The following is a 25,344-nucleotide window of genomic DNA, read 5'->3' on the forward strand; positions in this document are numbered from 1 at the left end:
TATACGCAACAGTTTTTAGCTAAGAGACGTTTAAAAGTCTTCAGACCTCTATTATCAGAGCTGAATACGCGTAAATGGTATCTCTACGGTTAAAGAATCTTTCTCAACAAATGAAAAGTATGTTGATAGAATCTCCTATTCCCCTAAAAAAAAAAAAATGGAAAAATAAAATCTCATTATATATCTTCGATCTAATTCAGATTGACTCAAAAAAATAAAAGGCTTGATGACGTCACGGGAAAAAGAAAATGCGGAAAAAGACCACATTTGCGGATTTTGTGATGGGGTATAATTGCTTCGCCGGATTACATTAATGGAAATCCCAGGAATAGATTATGGAATAAATTCGAATCTTTCATATATACTTTACCTCGTTGCAAAGCCATTACCGGGGACATTACAGTGTGATATATACACCATTCTCGAAATAGTCTGTACAGAATGTCCGTATAATTCTTTTGGCGTTACTGTTATTCAGAGTTAATAATGTCTATATTTATGTATACATATGTGTGTACATTTATATATATAAATATATATATATATATAATATATATATATATATATATATATGTATATATATATATATATATATATATGTGTATGTGTATATATGTGTGTGTGTAAATATATAATGATTATAATCACACTGACACGTGACTTTCTATATCAGACACCACAGGGAAGAAATGAGAAACGGCTGTATCTACTGTCTTGATAACATGTATATATCATGAATGTCCACAACTCTGTATCAGTCCTCTGAAGATGGCTTAACAATGAAGCCGACACCGGTCATGATTTACAATCGTTTTTCATTTCTTACCAATGGTGTCTGATATATGATATTTACATATATATATATATATATATATATATATATATATATATATATATATATATATATATATATATATATATATATATATATATATATATATATATATATATATATATATATATATATATATATATATATATATATATATATATATATATATATATATATATATATATTGACATCCAAGTACAGAGGAGTGTCTGTACAAAGTGTTATACTCATAATTCTTGAATGTATTATTACTATTATTATTAGAGCTGCCGGAAGCTAGCACTATGTATTTCATAATTCATGGTAACAACACCACCCGAAGGTGCCAAATTTACTGCTTACTAGAACACAGGTACACTGGCAATGGCAACTGTAAGTCTTTCTGCTTTCAGACAGGTTGGCTCTGGAGGCGTCTTTTTTTACTATCTTCTTACTTGTCAGGCACTCTTCACTAATAAATGCGAAGAAAAGGGATTAATTTACATAAATTCTTGCCTTCATATATCCTCTTTATATACTTATAATACAACTCTTTTTATTTCATCACTGACAAATCTTATATATATCCAAATCAGGGGGTGGGAAAGGCATATACCAGTAGTCTTTTAACAAGGTTTATTTAGAACATATGTCGCAACGTTCCAAGGATAACGTCTCATTCTCAAGCTAAAAAGAAAACAACATGAAATGAACGTGTGTATTAGCTGATTAGAACAATATTTCCAAATTTTCGAAAATAAATTATATATGTATATACATATATATACATACACACACAATAGTAAAAAGACACTAAGGGAAACAAACACTCAGGAAAAAAAGTTACGTATATCTTAGTTTAACCAGACCACTGAGCTGATTAACAGCTCTCCTAGAGAGGGCTGGCCCGAAGGATCATATTTATTTTACGTGGCTAAGAACCAACTGGTTACCTAGCAACGGGACCTACAGCTTATTGCGGAATCCGAACCTCATTATGACGAGAAATGAATTTCTATCCCCAGAAATAAATTCCTCTAATTCTTCATTGGCCGGTCGGAGAGTCGAACGCTGGGCCAACAGCGTGCTAGCCGAGAGCTCTACCCACCCCACACTCAGGAAATGAGAGGGGGGGACAGAATGATAATATGGGAGCATTTTATCATTTACCAGAACTCACACACACACACATATAATATATATTTGTGTATGCATGCACACAATGATTTTCGGCAAGTATTTAAGATTAGGGCAGACTCAGCAAGCCTTTCTCCTACCTAACAGTCACAGTAGTCGACTAACTACCATATACTGAATTCAGTAGGGGCAAAATGGGTTCAAAATGAATGTGGACATTGCTCCTTCTTCACAAAGAATTCGAACTCTGGCCCTCTTGCTAAAGCGAGAAAAATCGTAACCACTTAACTACCAGACAGAAATAAAGTTTGCTTCACCCGCACAAAGGGGGACTGACTGTGCAAGGTCCGTTGAAACTCACTGCGACTCTGTTGGGCTAATCGATGATTTATGTACCTGGTTGTTTTTTAACTGCACTGAGCTACAACTGATTTTTGTGAGGCCATGAAGTTAGTAAACGTTTTGGATTTTTTTTCAGCGTAGATAACACAGTATGCAGGTGAAGCAACTCTCCTCTGTGGCAAAATTCTAACTGATAAAGGGGTTAAATTATATTCGTTTGTAAAACTTTGCCTAAAGGAGAGAATGAGACTAACTTGCGCTGCAGCTAATACCAGGTCACTTTTTGGCAAGGTATGCAACCTGTAAAATTCCCTTACTACAGGCCATATCTAATACCTTTACGAAGAATGCTCAGTCATAAGGTTACAACACCTCACCCACTCCTAACCCCTGAAAAGAAAGGTGTAATCGTGGACGTTTAGGAAAGCAGAGGAGGATTCCAAATCGGTCCCACAGAAATTACAGTGACACTTTAATCTTGAGCTGTTTTGCTTTATTTTACCACCGTAGACGTTTGTACTCTCTACATGGACACTAAATAGCTTTTAGCAACTAGGCTACTACCCTTCTTAGATCTTGCCTAGGCGTGCAGGCAAAAGCCCTCGGTGTGATGGTTGTTGGCTTCGAAAAGGAACAAAACAACCATTCATCCATATCGAGGGAACAAAGTTGCAAGGAAACCATGAACATTACTGCTTGACAGAGCACTTGATTCATTTACTGTGAAATTATCCCTTGCAGTGAAGTGGCGACAAGTCTCTATTATTATCATGTGGTGCAGAAAGTGAGACATGAACTTGAGCTCTGTTAACCAAAACTTTACTTACTGTCAGCTCTAAATATTTAATCAACCTTGACATCATCTTTGACTATACGCTTTCTTTACTGCATCACTTAACAGAATATTATCTGCATTTTTCCAGAAGCCTAACATTTTCTGCTACCATATCATTTGCCCTATCACTGCTTGAATTATCTCTCCAATGTAGATTTCAGCACCACAAAATGACATTTACATAATCTATGAAACTGTTCTTAGGACTTCCAGTATAGCCAACTTCTTTATGTTTATGTAAAATGTAGGATTTACAAAATCGTCCATAAGGCGCACAGTTTCTGTTTCAAGAGTATTCTAAACGTTTTGCAGAGCGTCTGCGTACATGCTCTGTTGAGATATCTAATGAAGGGCTAGAACTACTTTATAATAGCAGTATTTTCATCACATTTAACGTATAATCGTAGAACCATATTTTTTGCCGTTTTGTTAAAAGTAGCTCCTCACACGTTTACGGTTGCAGTATTACATGAAAGTGCACATAATGTGCCTTAATGTGTTTGACTTCCTTGTGTTTACACAATTCTTTAAGACTGAATTTGTTCTATTATAATTTTCTTCAGCATTTTTCTTTATTTTCCAACTCCTTGTTTACTGCTCTTGACTGTACATGACAATTCGAATATCTTGAATTTCTACCACAAAAGCTAATGGCTTTTCTTTTGGCTTGTGCCACGTGTTCAACGATACGCCTTTTCTCCTTAGAGGTGTTAGTTCGAGGGTTCTTCGTCCTTTGGCTTGTCAGCTGAATCTTGGATAAGGTCTCCCTTCCCTACAGATGACACCGGCGTCCAGAAGTCTTATTGCTAATCCATCTTTAGTACTGATCAACAAAATACACTGGGTATATCCTCAATAGCAACATAACCCAGATCTGACTGTTGTGGAAGGGGTTGTTCACTTAACTGTGAACTCGGTACCTGGTAGTTGTTCAAACTAGCCTTGGAAAGACCATAGTGCAAACTGCTAAACAGACTCTACTTGTTTAAATACCATTGTAAATCCATTTGTTTTCATTGCTGAAGTTTTATGTCAGGTTTATTTTTCAATATTTTATTAATAATAGTCCTCTCTAATTTGGGGTTTCATCTTTTACCTTCCTCCTCGATAGCACTGAATCCAAGACCATTTGCTTGTTTATTGAGCCCCATTCTTATGTAATCCCTCTGTCCCCTTCCTTATCGCTAGCTATTTTTATTCTTAACACATTCGTTGTATTTCGGTCCGTGTTTCGTCGAACTTTGACTGAAGAATTTCCCCTACTAACAGTCAGCCACGTAAAACATGTCAGGCGCCCTCTTCCCACAGTCACTTTGGAAATCAGTTATACCCAGGCTGCACGGTCATTGAACGTTTCCTTCTTATCATTACGACGCCCTGAAAGTCCCTGCAGGCTTCCGTTTTTCCTACCAACGCAAATGAAGCACATTACGGGCTCAAAAAAGACAGAGTTCATAATTATTATTCTAATAAGATGGATAGGAAAAAACCTGGTTGCCAGAATTCCTGACATTAAACCACACATACCGATAAAAAAATATATAGAAAAATTATCATAAATAAAAACTGGTATACGTTCATTAACGATAAATTCTGTTCAGAGCTGAACGTTAGCGTGCTGTACTATTTTTTGAAAATTCTTCGCCTACGTGAAAGCTTTATGTACGTTAAGCTACGGTCTGTTTTTGTAGTTTACCTTACGCCATGATTTAAAAACACATATTGCAAATGCAATAAAATATGCAAAAAATCATATAATGAATCATTAATCAAAATAAAAAAAAAGAAGTCTTATGTGTCATAAATAACAGGCGAGTTTCCTATGGTAATTTGTTGGTAAGCCATAGTCTCTAACCCTGAACTAACATGCCTAGCACACAAGATACACAACTTACTTAGCGAGGAATGTGGTATGAGAAAGGGACTGAACCGAAAAAAAAAAAAAAAGACGAAGGGAACATCTTCGAACTTCAACGCTATTTATGGCTGAACTTTGATTGAATTCTCAGTATGAAACAGCGTCGGAGGAAGAGGACCCAAAATAGGGGAGAAAGTTTGTACAAAATTAATAGGTTTTTCGGCTGAATTCAATCACCAGTGGATCATTTTAATGAATATGCGTTCTTCCCAAGACAAACGGCTCGTGCCTGGCGCTAATGTCTTCATATACCGCTGAGTGCGTTTCTTTGCAATTTCGTCTTCTTTCGTACGTTTTCAGCATTTTTAGTTCTTGCGGACCACCCCCTTTTTTAAAGCGGATATAAGAATACACTAGCAGTGGCGAGGAACATCAGCATGGTTGTAGATGATCTACTGGACATTAGTTAATAAAAATACTACCATAATAGAATAAGGATGTTTTAAGCTTTTAGCATTCTTTCAAAAATACATCCAAATAAGGTATTCTGGCAACACGTGATGTAAATGTTCCCCCACAACATGAAAAACTGAAATGCCCGAACCGACCTCCGTCCTCATTTGAACACTAATTTCCCGGTATATTTCAACGCAAGTGCTTTACAAGTTCACAGTCGCCGTGAAAAATCTCCACCAAAAGTTTAAAACAAAAATATGTTCCGTGGCGGAACTTCTGAAGTTCCAGAATATTTCACCGACTGGGAACACTCGTATTAAGGTCACGTGAATCAAATAAACCACAATATTTCACAGATGAAAATATGCTCCGGTGAAATTAGTTTCTGCGTATTCTCTTTATGTTTATGAGATAATTTTTTCTTATTGTAATGCATAACAATAGAGCGGAAAAATTTCGTGTGTTCGCCGTGAAGCTTGTTTTAAGACTCCAAGGGGAGAGAGAGAGAGAGAGAGAGAGAGAGAGAGAGAGAGAGAGAGAGAGAGAGAGAGAGAATTTGAGTGCTGGCCAACGCATCTCTTGTATGTAAACATCGAGCAGATTACCTGTCCTATTAAATGAAAATCAGAGCTTACGTACTCTTCTTTTGTATCTTTTTTTTTTTTTGTTAAGCACTTCTTATTCCGTTATTAACGTTTATACACGAAACAGCAGTACATCAGCTGAGGTGGTTAAATAAAAACAAAGAAAAAAGATGTCCAGTTTGTACTGCATGCTTTTGTTTCGTAGTTCCTGACTCAATGTGTATACATATTTTTTTTTTTTTGTAAGGTGCATTTTGATTTTCCATCATTTCTGCTTGTGTAGTGAAAACATGGGAGATAACAGGCCAACTACATAATTTTCATAAGCATGTCGACCTGCGCACAAGCATATAACCTGTGTAAGGTTCTCTGTTGACCACTGAACATTAGCACACCTGAACGAAAGCATCATGAGCTAAAATATCTTTATGACTTAGAATTCCGCCTTTGAAGTTACTTCTTACCTGGCTATCAATTTGCATTCTCTGTCAATTACCTCAGCTGGTATTTCATTTTCGCATGGGCCGGTGGGCCGGCATTAAGAAGGAGAAAAAAAAAATACATTCCATGCACTTGGCCAGGCAGCCATTGGTACCAGATACCTGCAGTAGTATTCCATGATCCGCATCTAAAGTCTCATGAATTCTTTGAGCCACATGACTTATCATTTTACATAGAATTGCCTTAATTTAATAACCAAAACGTTCAATAATTAAATACAGTGTTAATGTAACCGTACTGGTAATTTTTCTTCTTCTCCTTGGTGTTGGTCACTTTCAAAATATTGAAGATGATTTCCCGGAAACTGAACGTTACTGCCTTCTTTACTTCAGTTAACTTCTCATTAGGAAAGATTTTTTTTATAATATATCCCCCAAGTCTTAAAATTCTCTTTCTACTTCCGTGTTCCTTTTCATCTCTTACAAAGAACCAATTACTTCAAGATTAGGCCCCACTCTTTTTTTTTAACTCAACTTTCTCTATTTTTCATTGTTAATGAGATGCATTCTGAAGGAAGGAATTAACGTAATGGGGCCCGCAAAGAAACGCCTCTAAACACGCATGGGGGAGGGGGAGGGGCGGGGTCTGGGAACCCCCATTCGTCCTACAGGGCTTGAGAACCGCATTGCTTCCCAAAAGGAGATGGATGGACGGATAGTGCGCCAATAAGAGAGTTGTGGATACAGTTGCCCTTCTCCTTGCCCACTGACAAAAAAAGAAAAAAAAAAAAATGCACAACTCTCTCTTCGGTACACCATCCGTCCATTCATCTCCTTTTGGGAAGAAATGGGGTTTCCAACCCCTTCAGGACGAATGGGGGCTCCCAGACCCCCGTCCCCCCTATGCGTGTTTAGAGGCCTTTCTCCGCGGGCCCCATTACGTTAATTCCCTCCTTCAGAATGCATCTCATTAAGACGCAGCTGCTGACGGATGCCCGGCTATAAAGAGCCTGATGGCCGCGTGAGATGCAAATGACGACCCTCATGCGAGATCACTATTTATATATCTTTTGTAGGTTCTATCCGACGAAGATTAGCCCCGGAGAGAGTAATTACCCGGCATGTATTAATAATCTCATCAAGATAAAAGAGAGAGCAAAAAAAAAAAAAAGCCTCTTTCGTCCTGAGTGGCAAGTGCAGCCATGCAAGCTCCGAATGCAAAAGCACATGCATCAGCACTTAATTCTTCTTAACATTTAAAATCACTTTCCTGAAGGCAAGCAAGAAACCCATCTTATTTGCTCTTATTTATTGTTAGAAATGGAATATATGATTACAAAACTTACTTTTATGGTCATTAATACATTTCCCAATTCGAATGATGTCCTCACGACAGTAATCATTCACCTTGCTTACTTGGTGATGAAACTGATGATCGCAATCTATCAAATAAAAAATAAATCATTAACGTATTCCAAAAGCTGATTATAAGAAGCCGGTGTAAATTCTAAGCGTGCTTCAATTATGCTCATATTGTGCAGCGAGAGTAATGGAAATATTTACTGTTTGTTTCATTACATCATAATACTCGTAAAAATTACCTAGGTACCCGAAGTAAACTGGGACAACTGGCATCTCATCCTCTCTTTAAGCATCAGCGGGCCAGGTATCAACTTCAGTTCCATTTATCATTAAAACTGTGCTACCATGTGTACCAGATCACTATTTAGAACGTTAAAAAGAATGGCTATCACTTTTTTTTCTCTAACTCTCGTCTGATCACTGACCATTACGTTTCTTCTGTCTGTCCTGATTTATACGACGTAATGATTAAAGAAATAATGGGTCCGTCTCCACTAAAGAGAGAGAAAACCATTAAAACGGTCCATTTTTATTTTTCCGTTGTGACCGAACAAGGATTGGGTTTTACGTTGCTCCAAATACTTCACATGAAAAACTTGCCCTTGTGTACGATCAACTTAAATTTATCAGCAAAATACCAGCGAGTTCAGAAAATCAATTTGAAAGATAAGGACGAGAGTAAAAGACATGGAAAACGAAAAAAAAAAAAAACACATAGAGGAAAAACTACATTCTAACAAAAATCAATACAGAATTGTACATGATGAAAAATCGAACAAGAACTAGTTTTTCCTAAGCATTTTCTTTTACAAAATGCCCCCACCCCCTTTTTTACTGAGTAATTCAAACCTTGCATCTTCTTATTTAGTAATTAACAAGTTTGAGCTTTTAAAACGGATTAAAATCCATAAAATCATAATAAAGTACAGATATTTTCATCAAAGACTCTGACGAACACTAAAATCATCTTACAACTGAAATAAAATACCAAAGATACTCTCTGAAACTTTAACTTATGCATATATATATATATATATATATATATATATATATATATATATATATATATATATATATATATATATATATATTTGTATGCATACACAGTGTGTGTGTGTGCGCGTCCTTTACCGAAATTACATGTCCTGAAAAAATGACAAGATAATCCATGTATAATCTCGTAGGACTCGTAATTCTCACTACGGTTTCACTCTCCCTAGTTTAAATGATCGATTTTAAAACAACTTCGAAACTAGTTCTAACTGATGCAAAGCACCAGCTAACTTACTGGAATGGTAACTTTTGCATTAGTTCGCAACCCTCTTCGCTGCATTAAGTCAGCGCTAATCCAGTGAGGAATAACCTTCTGACCCATCCTACCTTAATTTCATGACATCTAATACATATATAAAATTGAAAGGGTCACATTAGAAAAGTACAAGAGTAACAACTGAGAAAAATTGGCAAAATATCAGAAAGGTAATTTGAAAGAAAATAATAATAATAATAATAATAATAATAATAATAATAATAATAATAATAATATACAAAACGGCTACAGCTACTCATCAGCATCATCATGGCCTCCAAAGCTGCGCGACACATAAAACATCTGCGAAATTTCACCACTCATGTCTTTCCTGAGCTTTCACTTTCACTTATATCCAGTCATCTCCAGCGTCCCGTCTCATAGTTCTCTACTGTAAGTAGGTGTGGGTCTTCCTACTCTTATGGTGCACTAAAGCCCTGTCACACTAGCGGGCACTGCCCGACGGGCAAACACTGTTCCCATAACCCGTTCCACCATATTGACAGACCGAGTGTGGAGCCAGAACGATGCGATTGTCTGGTAACACTGCTTCAGAAGCGAGAGAAAATTTAAACAGCTGGAAGTGGCCGATGGGCATGCCCGCTAGTGTGGACAGGCCATAAGTAGCCCCGGCGACATTATCACGTATTATTCTCCCTGGGGTGGTGCAAAGGACATGTCTAAGCCGTCTCCATCACCCCTTCATCCTCTATCCCAGTGGTTCTTAACCTTTTCCAGTGCCCGTACCCTTTGATATCTCAGATAAGTTAAGTATACCTTAGTTTTACCAGACCACTGAGCTGATTAACAGCTCTCCTAGGGCTGGCCCGAAGTCCAATATAAATACAATGCAAACATATGATACATATAATAAATAGGCAGTATATATACAGTACCATTGCACTGGCTATCATGTCTCGTACCCCCAGGTTTAAGGTTTCGTACCCCTACCCCAGGTTAAGAACCACTGCTCTATCCTGCCCTCTGATTCCGAGTATTCTTCTCTACGCTTTAGAATCAAATGGACAAAGTATCTTAGACATAACTTCACTGCCATCTTATGATTCATGCCCAAACACCAATATATATATATAAAGATCATACCAGACTAATGTATAATCCTACTTTCGTAAGCAACTCCAGACTGTTTCATTACTTAAAGACAATAAGAAACTATGATAAAAAATTATTCTAGGCTACGCAAACATAAAATCGAGCTACAGTAATCGGCAAATAATTCTTCCCACGCCGGAAATGGGTCATATCCACTGGGGGTGGGGGGAATATAGATTCTTTATTGAATCTCCATCTATCAAAGCTAATCGCGAAAGTTTACTTTTGGAAGCCAGGAAGTTTCCGTGAATTAATTTTATGATGTTACGTGGAGCCTTAATAGAAAGAAAAGACGAAAAATCTCGGCAGTAATTCATCTTAAAATTTTCCTTGTGGCTATTCTTTACCGCAGAGAGAGAGAGAGAGAGAGAGAGAGAGAGAGAGAGAGAGAGAGAGAGAGAGAGAGAGAGAGAGAGAGAGAGAGAGAGAGAGAGTTAACATATTCAGCCCATGGTCATTATCTCAAAAGAAAATCATTTGACAAAACTTTGATAATTAAACGAAAACACCCCTTCCCTCCATTTTGTGTTTTATTTGAATTTTTGACTCAGCCTCAAAAAGACTGAAAAACTTTTTCACTATTTTTTCTCTTAAAAAGAGTAATGGAAATTCAAATGGATTCCTATTGTCTTTATGAAAGAGTTGTTGATCTTCTATAAGTTGCATGAATCGCGCATTGACAAATACTAAATCTCACGTTAAGCTGCTTATAATCAACAAGCCAAAGGATAGGCAAATCATTCTATAATCATACACTTGAAAAAAATACCATTAACCCTCCATACTTGAATTTATATATATACACACAAAAATACTCAAATATGAATATACATACGTGGTTTCATTACACATAATCAAGGATGCAATAGAGATACGCACGCAATCATACTGAACATTCCATTAACAACACCCATTTATATCGGAGTCTCAATGGTTTCGAGGTCGCTCACACAGCGAGAAAACAGAGATCAATCCCACGTAGGGGACCGACTTGGCCCGTTTTCTTAGTCGACTGACGTAGGTCGTTGCCAGGTTGGTTGACAAAAACTTATTTTGGAACTACTAAAACCCGTAGTTTCAAAGTTCACACACACACACACACACACACACACACACACACACACACATATATATATATATATATATATATATATATATATATATATATATATATATATATATATACATATATTTATATATATATATATATATATATATATATATATATATATATATATATATATATATATATATATATATACATACAATTCAGCATCAGGGTGTAGAAACATAAGAAAGCGCTTGGTTCCAGTCATTTCTTTTCACCAAACTCCTGGTTGAATTGATATAATGATCATTACGCTTCTTCAGTGATTTGTTGAAAGATATATGTGTATATGTATATATATATATATATATATATATATAATATATATATATATATATATATATATGTATATATAATGCATATGCATGCTTATCCATTCATCTCATTGTCATTACAGCAATTACGAATAAGTTACTTGGCCCGTACCAATTCCCACCCATGTAAAAATATGATTATGAATATTGGATTTAAATGAACATAAGCAAGAAGAATGTGACGACACATTTAAAGTGTACATTCCAGACACATTTACAAACTATAAATATGTACACACGATATGTATATTATAAATACATTATATATATTGTACATATATTACATATATTGTGTACATATTCATTCAAACTCAATATTCACATTCATATTTTTACATGGTTGGAGATTGGTATTGGCCAAGTAACCTCATTCGTAATTGCCATAATGACAATGTCGATAAATGGATAAGGCGCATATGCATTATATATATACTGTATATATATGCATACATATGTGTGCGTGTATGTATGTATATATATATATATATATATATATATATATATAATCAAAGCTACAAATGTCTAATATCGAAATTCACGCTACCTCGGTATATCTCCGTTGGAGAATTGTCGCCGAAGGGGAATTTATATAAGTGATAAATGGTGGAATCGTGGGGACACGAACCCGCGACGAAAGCCTATTCAGCGACTCAGTTGACGTAAACCATTGAGCCATCAAGAGGTATAAGTCTTTTGCCGAGATGTCGTACTGCTTTTACCCGTCGTGAGCGGGGAAAGTGTACTAGCCTCGACAATGACCCACCTCCGCCATGACAGTTCATTGGTGCGTTTGGAACACGCAGCTCTTGTTATGAAATTTTATCACACCGTGATTTTTATACAATCATGAAGCTACAAATGTCGCTTAATATCGAAATTCACGCTACCTCGGTATATCTCCGTTGGAGAATTGTCGCCGAAGGAATTTATATAAGTGATAAATGAATGGAATCGTGGGGACACGAACCCGCGACAAGCCTGTTCAGCGACTCCAGTTGGCGTAAACCATTGAGCCATCAAGAGGTATAAGTCTTTTGCCGAGATGTCGTACTGCTTTTTTACCCGTCGTGAGCGGGAAAAGTGTACTAGCCTCGACAATGACCCACCTCCGCCATGACAGTTCATTGGTACGTTTGGAACACGCAGCTCTTGTTATGAAATTTTATCACACCGTGATTTTTATACAATCATGAAGCTACAAATGTAAAAACAATATCGAAATTCACGCTACCTCGGTATATCTCCGTTGGAGAATTGTCGCCGAAGAAATTTATATAAGTGATAAATGAATTGGAATCGTGGGGACACGAACCGCGACAACCTATTCAGCGACTCAGTTGGCGTAAACCATTGAGCCATCAAAGAGGTATAAGTCTTTTGCCGAGATGTCGTACTGCTTTTACCCCGTCGTGAGCGGGGAAAGTGTACTAGCCTCGACAATGACCCACCTCCGCCATGACAGTTCATTGAGTGCGTTTGGAACCGCGCAGCTCTTGTTATGAAATTTTTATCACACCGTGATTTTTATACAATCATGAAGCTACAAATGTCGCTTAATATCGAAATTCACGCTACCTCGGTATATCTCCGTTGGAGAATTGTCGCCGAAGGGAATTTATATAAGTGATAAATGAATTGGAATCGTGGGGACACGAACCGCGACGAAAGCCTATTCAGCGACTCCAGTTGGCGTAAACCATTGAGCCATCAAGAGAGGTATAAGTCTTTTGCCGAGATGTCGTACTGCTTTTACCCGTCGTGGCGGGGAAAGTGTACTAGCCTCGACAATGACCCACCTCCGCCATGACAGTTCATTGATACGTTTGGAACACGCAGCTCTTGTTATGAAATTTTTATCACACCGTGATTTTTATACAATCATGAAGCTACAAATGTAAAGCAATAATATCGAAATTCACGCTACCTCGGTATATCTCCGTTGGAGAATTGTCGCGAAGGGAATTTATATAAGTGATAAATGAATTGGAATCGTGGGGACACGAACCGCGACGAAAACCTATTCAGCGACTCCAGTTGGCGTAAACCATTGAGCCATCAAAGAGAGGTATAAGTCTTTTGCCGAGATGTCGTACTGCTTTTACCCGTCGTGGCGGGGAAAGTGTACTAGCCTCGACAATGACCCACCTCCGCCATGACAGTTCATTGGTACGTTTGGAACACGCAGCTCTTGTTATGAAATTTTTATCACCCGTGATTTTTATACAATCATGAAGCTACAAATGTCGCAATATCGAAATTCACGCTACCTCGGTATATCTCCGTTGGAGAATTGTCGCGAAGGGAATTTATATAAGTGATAAATGGTGGAATCGTGGGACACGAACCCGCGATTTCAAAGCCTATTCAGCGACTCCAGCCGACGTCCCCACGATTCCAATTCATTTATCACTTATATAAATTCCTTCGCCACAATTCTCCAACGGAGATATACCGAGGTAGCGTGAATTTCATATTAAGCTTACATTTGTAGCTTCATGATTGTATAAAAATCACGGTGTGATAAAAATTTCATAACAAGAGCTGCGTGTTCCAAACGTACCAATGAACTGTCATGGCGGGAGGTGGGTCATTGTCGAGGCTAGTACACTTTCCCGCCACGACGGGTAAAAAGCAGTACGACATCTCGGCAAAAGACTTATACCTCTTGATGGCTCAATGGTTTACGCTAACTGAGTCGCTGAATAGGCTTTGCCGCGGGTTCGTGTCCCCACGATTCCAATTCATTTATCACTTATATAAATTCCTTCGGCGACAATTCTCCAACGGAGATATACCGAGGTAGCGTGAATTTCATATTGCTTTTCTACATTTGTAGCTTCATGATTGTATAAAAATCACGTGTGATAAAAATTTCATAACAAGAGCTGGCGTTTCCAAACGCACCAATGAACTGTCATGGCGGAGGTGGGTCATTGTCGAGGCTAGTACACTTTCCCCGCTCACGACGGGTAAAAGCAGTACGACATCTCGCAAAAGACTTATACCTCTTTGATGGCTCAATGGTTTACGCCAACTGGAGTCGCTGAATAGGCTTTCGTCGCGGGTTCGTGTCCCCACGATTCCAATTCATTTATCACTTATATAAATTCCCTTCGGCGACAATTCTCCAACGGAGATATACCGAGGTAGCGTGAATTTCGATATTAAGCGACATTTGTAGCTTCATGATTGTATAAAAATCACGGTGTGATAAAAATTTCATAACAAGAGCTGCGTGTTCCAAACGTACCAATGAACTGTCATGGCGGAGGTGGGTCATTGTCGAGGTTAGTACACTTTCCCCGCTTCACGACGGGTAAAAGCAGTACGACATCTCGGCAAAAGACTTATACCTCTCTTTGATGGCTCAATGGTTTACGTCAACTGAGTCGCTGAATAGGCTTTCGTCGCGGTTCGTGTCCCCACGATTCCAATTCATTTATCACTTATATAAATTCCTCTTCGCGATAAATTCTCCAACGGAGATATACCGAGGTAGCGTGAATTTCGATATTAAGCGACATTTGTAGCTTCATGATTGTATAAAAATCACGGTGTGATAAAAATTTCATAACAAGAGCTGCGTGTTCCAAACGTACCAATGAACTGTCATGGCGGAGGTGGGTCATTGTCGAGGCTAGTACACTTTCCCCGCTCACGACGGGTAAAAGCAGTACGACATCTCGGCAAAAGACTTATACCTCTTTGATGGCTCAATGGTTTACGTCAACTGGAGTCGCTGAATAGGCTTTCGTCGCGGGTTCGTGTCCCCACGATTCCAATTCATTTATCACTTATATAAATTCCCTTCGGCGACAATTCTCCAACGGAGATATACCGAGGTAGCGTGAATTTCGATATTAAGCGACATTTGTAGCTTCATGATTGTATAAAAATCACGGTGTGATAAAAATTTCATAACAAGAGCTGCGTGTTCCAAACGTACCAATGAACTGTCATGGCGGAGGTGGGTCATTGTCGAGGCTAGTACACTTTCCCCGCTCACGACGGGTAAAAGCAGTACGACATCTCGGCAAAAGACTTATACCTCTTTGATGGCTCAATGGTTTACGTCAACTGGAGTCGCTGAATAGGCTTTCGTCGCGGGTTCGTGTCCCCACGATTCCAATTCATTTATCACTTATATAAATTCCCTTCGGCGACAATTCTCCAACGGAGATATACTGAGGTAGCGTGAATTTCGATATTAAGCGACATTTGTAGCTTCATGATTGTATAAAAATCACGGTGTGATAAAATTTTCATATATATATATATATATATATATATATATATATATATATATATATATATATATATAATATATATATATATATATATATATATATATATATATATATATATATATATATATATATATATATATATATATATATATATATATATATATATATATACACACACACACACACCTACTTTGTCTAGTAATATGCCAATTCTTTCTTCGCTATGAATTCAGCACGGTAAAAATAAAAGACTTTTTATCAACAGTTGTATTCTCTTCATTAGATGTTCATCTATTTTCCGAAAAAAACTGGAAGCCCGCTCTTTTGATTCCTAAGCTTCCACGTTTTTAGTATTTGGTGGACTGAAGTTTGTCTTAGTAATTAATATTTACCTTTTCCTGTAATTTTCCTGTTTTTTTTTACTACATTAACATTATTATTAACATAATTATTTATCATAACCCAAAAAACTTCTCAAACAAGCTTTTACAATACAACTCATTCATTCCTCATAATTCAGGAGGAAAAAGTTAAAGTATACCTTAGTTTAACCAGACCACTGAACTGATTAACACCTCTCCTAGGTCTGGCCCGAAGGATTAGACTTATTTTACGTGGTTGAGAACCAATTGGTTACCAAGCAACGGGACCTACAACTCATTGTGGAATCCGAACCACATTATAGCGAGAAATGAATTTCTACCACCAGAAATAAATTCCTCTAATTCTTCATTGGCCGGTCGGAGACTCGAACTCGGGCCTAGCAGAGTGCTAGCCGAGAACTCTACCGACTCGTCCAACGAGGAACTTAATTCAGGAGGAAATTTTCATAACATGTAAGATGAGACTGCACAAGAAGAGAGAAGAATGTACGAAATTTCACAATGTTACCTGAACAATTACACAAAAATCAGGGAAAAGATGAGGCCAACGTAGTTGCCTATGAACAACTTATGTAAGAGGGTTACAACAGCGCAGGTCTTCGTTCAACAACACTATCTGCAAAGACTTTGAAGACTGTAAGATGTAACTGGGTTGTTCATGGATGTTCATCACAAAACATATTACTAGAATGAAAACTCTAACGCGAAAACCAGTTTGCCATATACTGCTTTCTATTTATACAACGATGATTGCAAAGGTACAGAGAACTCTCCGGCAACTATTGAATAGTATTTATATTGGATTAATTTCTAATATTGACGAAATTCTTTGATCTGAATATAAAAACGGCAAAGCAGACTTTTACCAAGCTTTGGAACACTGAAATAAATTAGTAACATATCACTTCTAAAACACTGGATAATCACACAGAATCTACATAAGGGTGCGTCCCCATTACAGGGAAACGTGTTATAATACACATCGGTAACTTGCCGCTACCGAATATACATCAGAAACAGGTTGACAAGGAGTAAACAACAGTAATGGGAGAAGAGCCTTGGGCGAATGCTGGCTAATCGTATGTAGCACTGATTATGACTACCGGTAAGTCATTAACTTGTATTCAACGTGTTGTGATGGTATGCAGTAAGTTTACCCGTGTGCGGTTGTGACATGTTTTACTGCAGTCTGGACGAACCCTTAGAAATACCTGAATCCACATTTCTATCAATATAGAAATCTGTGCCTTACGTTGATTTTCAAATCATCACGTCATTCATAATGAGAAAAACAACACCTTGCCAATTTCGCATTATCCTTGCAAGTCGACACATATAGACAGTTTTATCACAACCGGACAAGCTGCACATCTAACAACAAAAAGTGAAGCGGATATAAAGAGAAAATAGACAGGGTGCATTCCACAGTGCAAACCGATATCGCTCGAAGGTCATCTACACCACTTCAATAACAAGTAACTCATTATATTACCTGCATACGGCACACAAGAGGATTTATAATGAGAGCCCTAAGTCCCATATGGAGTACACCAACTATACCCGCATGCAAGGCTTTGGAAAACACGTGTCCCTCTCTCCTCCTCTTCAAGGGTATCAATACCCGAAATCAACGGGCACGTGTTTTAGGCCTCTCGGAACTTCCGGTTGGGAGGAAATAAAAGTAGGGCGAGAACTCGTTATAAGGTTTAGTGGAGAACAGTCCCGAGGGGAAGTGGATGGTAAGATAATATGCACATTTACATGATGGTTAGGTTACAGATGTCCAAGGCATAATGTAAACGGATATGTAAAAGAATTAAAAAGGGGAACTGAGAAATTTATGAATGGTAGCAGGACGGAAAATTAAGAAAGAAAAAATTCAGCAAAAATTAAGAAAGAAAAAATTCAGCAGTGTAAGAATTCTTTACTCTGGCATCAAAGTAATAAGATAACACAATTATACATACTGCAATTACTGCATGGAATTTTCCTAAATTATGCTCATGCTACATACAACAGATGCTTCTCCTTGTACCCTGTAGTACATATCCAACAATAATGAAGCGAGAGAGACTGGGAGAGAACCATGTCAATTCACGTGTGAGGACCTTGATTTTGGATGTGCTGACAACAACAACAAAATCAACAAAGAAAAAGAATAAGAACAGACCGAAGTAATGGTCGAACGGCCGATACATATCCACCGGAAAAGGTCAAGGTGTGAAGTGCTTTGACTCCACCTGGGCGGGGGGCGGCTGGAGGGGAAGTAGTGGGTTTGAAGAGGGATGCTGGCTTCCAGAGGGACAAAACCTCCACACAGCTGAATCTCATCATATACCTTCGCGACCTCTCAGCGGTGGAGGTGAGCCACTAACCAGGAGGGGAAAGAAAAAGGAAAAAAATCTAGCATACCTTCACCAGCGAAAACAAGAGAGAGGGGATTGTGCATTTTATCTGCTAGGCCCGGGTTCGAGTCTCCGGCCGGCCAACGAAGAATTAGAGGAATTTATTTCTGGTGACAGAAATTCATTTCTCGGTATAATGTGGTTCGGATTCCACAATCAGCTGCGTAAAATAAATCTAATCCTTCGGGCCAGCCCTAGGAGAACTGCTAATCAGCTCAGTGGTCTGGTAAAACTAAGGTGTACTTAACTTTTCCAACTGCTTGGGTCAACAGAACATTACGGGACTTTTAATAAAACGCTCCTATAGCGTTCCTTTCTTCGCCCTTTTCATAGATCGAACATGGCCTTGCAGTACTGGAGTTGCGCGCCGAGAGAAAGAAGGAGAGAGAAAATCAAACGTTTCCCACGCCGAGAAAACAACACAAAATCGATGGTTTAAAAATTGCAACATCAGTGCTCTGAGTATTATTATAAAGATAAACACCTCGTTATTTTTAACATAACAGCTACTAGCAAGGATGCTATTTTGGCTTAACCACTTCAGCTATATTATTACTGTTTAGAGATACTGTTGCATTCTACGTACACAAGAAACTTGAATAACGTCTTAATGAGAGAGAGAGAGAGAGAGAGAGAGAGAGAGAGAGAGAGAGAGAGAGAGAGAGAGAGAGAGAGAGAAATATGACACCAAAAGAAAGATTCAAGTATGGCCATAAACAGGAAGGGAATGGCCATTTTTCCTCTTTACACTCCATAAACCTTCTCCACTTCAAAAAAGAAATAAGAAATGTGGAACTTATGGTCATTAGAAACTCTTATAAAACTAAGACCTCTCAAAACCAAAGACCAATAAATAATTACTACGAAGAGTTAAATGAACAGAAATATTGCATCAAATAAATGAGCCAAATGTATATATATATATATATATATATATATATATATATATATATATATATATATATATATATATATATATATATATATATATATATAGTGAATAAAACTAATTCTTACCATAGAGAGACTTGCCAGACGTATAAATAAAATAGAAACTGAAAACATTAAGGGCGTCATAAAAAGCCAAGTTTTCCTGCCACCCTTCTGTAACTCAACGCTTATCCGGACCCGAACACACATGGGACAGAAGGTGGGAGGCAACTAGCACCTCCTTGCGGCAAGCCAGAGAACGCTTGGTGGGTTTCTTTAAGTAGTCTCGGATGTGGTGGCTGAAGAGAGAGGACGGAGGAGGGTCGGTGTGACAAATGGGAAGAATTAGAAACAAAGCGAGCACTAAAGCAGATGGACTGATAGACTGACAGATAAGCAAATCCCCCTATGGAGTTAACGGCAAAAAGGTTTCGGATAGGTTTAGACAGTTCCTAGGAGACAATACGAAACACCTTGAAAGCAAAATAAAAGAAATAACTTTTTACTCAGCTTAAGACGAAAACCGAAAGAGAGAGAGAGAGAGAGAGAGAGAGAGAGAGAGAGAGAGAGAGAGAGACTCCCATCACCCAACGAAAGAGGCCGTCTCCAGTACGGCTAGTTACCTTTGCTAACGGCTACTGTTGAGTACGACCTCCCTCCCTGCCTCCTTAGCGATGGGCCCACCTGAGATAATAAGTTGCACTTAATTGCCGTCGGTATCTCTCGTAGCTATGAGCGATTAGCTAAGTGGAGACCGATGCCTTGTAAAGGAGGGCGCTTTTATGCATACTAATCGCCGATGTGCGATGCGGGGCCAGACCGGCATGCATGCAAGAAATAAAAATAAAGGGGGGTATCATTTAGTATGATTTACTGGTACTCTTCGGCATTTCCAACGCGAGTTCTTGGGGAATGGCCACCTTACTTCACGATGATATATGCTGGGAAAAAAGAATAAAATTTAGATCCAACACCTGGTGGTTTTCAATCAAGGCGAAATCGGTGAGCGGCAGCTTTTGAGGGAGCATCAGATGCTACTAGTTATCCCTTAAAAGATTCAAGTAAAAGTGATCTAGACGGTTATGTCCTTAATGGTTTGCAGCCATAATGAAGAACAGTAAAAGAAGCTGCTACAATAGATAGTACTACGTCTTAGCAGAGCTATGAAAGTAGTCGTTGTCTCAAACTTTTGCCAAGCAAACGACTGAGAACTGTGGAATACGAATTGGTTCATTTCAAGCATACGGCTGTTTAATGGCAATTCTAAGTTAATGAAGGGTTTAAAATACAATCATTAATTTATTCATATGATTTATTTCACGATTTACAGTAAATGTAATTGAAAGCTTTTATTTATCTATTCGGTCAAAGAAAATGAAATATTTGCAACTCTGAAAGAATTCCGAACGAAACTTCTATCTCTTCTGTGAAATACAAGTTCAGCCTTTACTCACTGATATGCAACAGATCATGCTGAAAATATTAAAATTACACAGAAAATAATAATAATAATAATAATAATAATAATAATAATAATAATAATAATAATAATACTATAAAAGTACTATAAAGGTAATCTAATGAAACCAAAATTATTTCAGTTAGAAAGGAACAAAAATTAATGCAGGCATAAAGACAGATTGACATAGATGTCAATGTACACACGATGACATCGAGAAGATTCGAGGCTTTATGCGATCAAGAACGAATGCATACACTAATATGTTGAACATAACAGAGATTACGGTCTTGACGTTCATCAAAGTATTTTTAGAATTTTACCAAATGAGAAAATTAAGTGAAAAGCGTGCTTTTTTTTTTTTTTTTTTTATGCCTAATGGAAATATTAGTCAAAAGGCAACTGTACTTATTTTGAATAGCCTGAAACATTTCGTTCATGAAAATCTAAAATCTGTTTTCTACCAGATACAAAATGCGAGAAAAGATCAGTATTATGAGTGAAAGACAATGAAAGCGTCAAAGCCATGCAGCCGTCTTTGGAAAGCTTCGCTTTTCCCTTGACAACGAAAGTCCAATATTCATGATGTCCTACAATTATCATCATCATTATCATTATTGTTCAAAATGAGCAAACTTTCCTTTGTAATATGCCTGAGCGAATATTAACTTGCAAAGCACGCCTCCAAAGAACATAATGTCCACAGATGAAATACGAGATCATAAAAAGAAGAAAATAACAAATGGATAATGATGGAACAACGAGCATTAAAAACAATACAAGTCAGATGAACTAAGACAATGACGCGTATCCCTTGAAAGCAGTGAGAAATAATTCAACAACTCAGACTCAGTGATAGAGAACTATTCAGGTTAAAAGATTTTAGAATGTTTTCTTCAGCTGCAACTGAAGAGAAAAGCAAATTAGGTTTCACCTTCCCAGATATTCGAATATTTACTTTGGCAGGAGACTTCGCTTTTATGTCGCATGACATTAAAATAAAAATGGTTGTGCATAATACACACGTTCGAATTCACTTTTGGTTTTCTATGCATGAAACCTAACTGATAGAAAAGACATTGATATGGACACCAAAATTGGCGACTCGAAACCAGTTTTTTTGGCCACTGCACTGAGTCGGTACATTATACCTGGGTTTAAATGAACCATTAAAAAAGGCCTTTCTCGTTAATAAATATATAAAACTTGACAATGTCGGAAAAAGGTTAAAGTTTGTCCATCTATATATTACCAGGTATATACAATCAGCATTCAAATAGGTAATTCGAATGTACCTCGTGTTTTCGCATTGTTGCCCAACAAGCAGCAAGCACCTTATGATCGGCTGTTTTCTCAGTTAGTTACTCTTGGCCCTGATATTCAGCCTAAAACGTATATGATGGACTTCGAAAAAGCCCCCCCTTATTTCAAGATTTTCTGACATAGAGGTAACTGTTGCTTATTTCATTTTTCTAAAAACCTCTGCCGAAAACTTGTCGAGCTACGTCATAAGTAAGTATATACCTTAGTTTAACCAGACCACTGAGCTGATTAACAACTCTCCTCGGGCTGGCCCGAAGGATTAGATTTATTTTACGTGGCTAACAACCAATTGGTTACCTAGCAACGGGACCTACAGCTTATTGTGGAATCCGAACCACATTATAGCGAGAAATGAATTTCTGTCACCAGAAATGAATTCCTCTGATTCTTCATTGGCCGGTTGGAGAATCGAACGCGGGGCCAGCAGAGTGCTAGCTAAGAACGTTACCCACTCGCCCAATGAGGAACTGACCTAGGTCATAAAGTCCAATATAATACAGATGAAGTATTTCGTCTTTACAGCACTTGCTTTTTTTACCAGTGACTGATGTTACTGTTGTATACGAAGAACTGTCCGACGACGGCAGTTTGCCACAAGAATCTGTGTCGTATTTTGAAGCGACTTACAAAGGACCCGAAAGGGGAAGGGGTGCTACAAGACGTCGTCTGGCTCCAATATTTCCAATCGAATTTTTTTTTTTTTTTTAATATTTGTTGTTTTACTCTTACTTGATTTTTCTCTCAAAATTAAATCGTTATCACTTATACTTGTTATGAGTTGTCCTGTATATCAGTTGCCCTAGATATCAATTGTCCAGGTATGAGTTGTACGATATGAGTTTTCTGAGAATGAGCTGTCATGTTATCAGTTGCCCTGGTACGAATACTATAATCAGAACGATAAACAAAACGCACAAAAACTTGACCTTCAGTACCCAAGTGTCTCAGTTCATTTCTATATATTTGGTCCTCTCCACTGCACTCAAAAGCAACAAGTAACTAAATTCTGAAGGGAATTTTCGAAAATGTCCCTCCCCCACCAAAAAAAAAAATTCAATCAGCCAACAAGACCAAGGACTAAAATTAAGTTACTAAAGTGACAGCGAAGTTGTAACTGCTCGATTTCCTAAAATGAAAACAGCATTATAATGACAATGATTGTTACTGGATAAACAACCAATACGTCAAATGAGGTGTTCTGATCACATCAAGAACTATAAAGTAATCCTATCGTCAACATAACTACAGCCTCCATAAGTAATAAAGTTATAAGAGTTTTGTTAATATTCCTGATACTTCACTTTCAAGGAAAAAATACAAAACGCAAAACGGTAATGTCGGGAAATAAATCATAAAACGATGCACGTATTTCGTACAGATTCTTGTAAGACGTAGGATTCGAGAAAGGTAAATAAGGCTAGATCACGGTAATACAAATACTTTGAAAAATTGTTAAAACTTCTTTTAAAACGGCATAAAAGTAAAAACAAACAAACACCAGGCTAGACACAAAAATAACAAAGCATCCAGTTTGAAACCCGTGAATAACCCTTAAGAGTGAAAGGAAAAAAACATGCAAAAAATTAATACTTACTTATTTTTTTACGGCGATGTGGTGAGAAAATTCTGCAAAGGAGAAACGAGATAATTACTGCAAGACATGTTTCCAGGAATTAAAAAGAAAAACAAACATGGAAAATCTACAACAAAATTTAGAGAATATGACTGGCTGACGAGTACAAGAGACATATGAAAAACTGACAAAAAATCCTCGTAATCGAATCCTGCTGTCAGGACGGCTGAATTACTCAAAAGAGCAACACACTTCACTCAGACTGAAAGATGCAGGAAAGGAACGTCAATAATAAAGCATGAAAAAATAATCATAAACGGTGAAATAAACAAACGTAAAAAACTCTCATAACGTGATGTGACGGCACAAAGAATGACAGGCGATATGACAGGATAAGAAATGCCGAATGAGATGTTTTTCATCTCCTTCATACGCTGATGAATGCATTGGCATGAAAACACTGCGACGCCCCTAGTAATTATTGTGGCAGGAGTGTCTGACACCAAAAGGAAGCCACAATAGAACATGAAAGTGTTGATACTGGAAACATGAAGTGTACAAAGCTGTTGAATAGAAGTTTTTACTGCATGGGCTTAATATGGCATGGCAATGAAGTCCCGATACAAAAAAACGTCTAGGAAAGACGAGTTTCCTGACAGCTGGTATGCATTTCACAGATGGTTGAAAAAATATCAGACCCAACAAGGACAAGTGATAATGTTCTTAAAAACAAATAGAAAAAATTGCAGAAGATTAAAGGATATAATGAGCTTTGTAGTCCAAACCTATCAGCCAATAATCATAAACCAGATGGTATCGTCTGAATTTCAATTTTTATTGTTTCTTCCTCCTTTCTTTTTGTATCTTTGCTTCGTTCACTGTTAGTTTCCTGTAAAAGAAAACTATTGAGATGGCTTTGTCTGTCCGTCAGCACTTTTTCTGTCCGCCCTCAGATCTTAAAAACTACTGAGGCTAGATCATCCACCCTCCAATCATCAAACATACCAAATTGCATCACTCTGCCTCAGTAGTTTGTTTTTATTTTATTTACGGTTAAAGTTAGCCATGACTGTGCGTCTGGCACCGCTATAAGTGCCAACAACACAGGCCACCACCGGGCAGTGGCTGAAAGTTTCATGGGCCGCGGCTGAGTTTCATACAGTAGTATACGGTGTACAGTTCTTCACTGGCAGGGTGGGTAGAGCTCTCGGCTAGCACGCTGTTGGCCCACCGTTCGACTCTCCGACCGGCCAATGAAGAATTAGAGGAATTTATTTCTGGTAATAGAAATTCATTTCTCGGCATAATGGGTTCGGATTCCACAATAAGCTGTAGGTCCAGTTGCTAGGTAACCA

General features: G+C 37.7%; 1 protein-coding gene across 4 annotated transcripts in view; it reads right to left on the bottom strand.

The window, feature by feature from the left end:
- The window catches only part of LOC136852684 (latrophilin Cirl-like), a 1,484,851-nt gene that overhangs the window by 1,240,737 nt on the left and 218,770 nt on the right, over positions 1 to 25,344 (bottom strand). For all 4 annotated transcript variants that reach the window (XM_067127658.1, XM_067127633.1, XM_067127599.1 and 1 more), the window contains one exon: positions 24,011 to 24,042. In XM_067127658.1, the coding sequence (XP_066983759.1) occupies positions 24,011 to 24,042 (32 nt within the window). The remainder of the gene's footprint in view (positions 1 to 24,010; positions 24,043 to 25,344) is intronic.

The sequence above is a fragment of the Macrobrachium rosenbergii genome, chromosome 3, assembly GCF_040412425.1.
Source record: "Macrobrachium rosenbergii isolate ZJJX-2024 chromosome 3, ASM4041242v1, whole genome shotgun sequence".
Lineage (NCBI taxonomy): Eukaryota > Metazoa > Arthropoda > Malacostraca > Decapoda > Palaemonidae > Macrobrachium > Macrobrachium rosenbergii.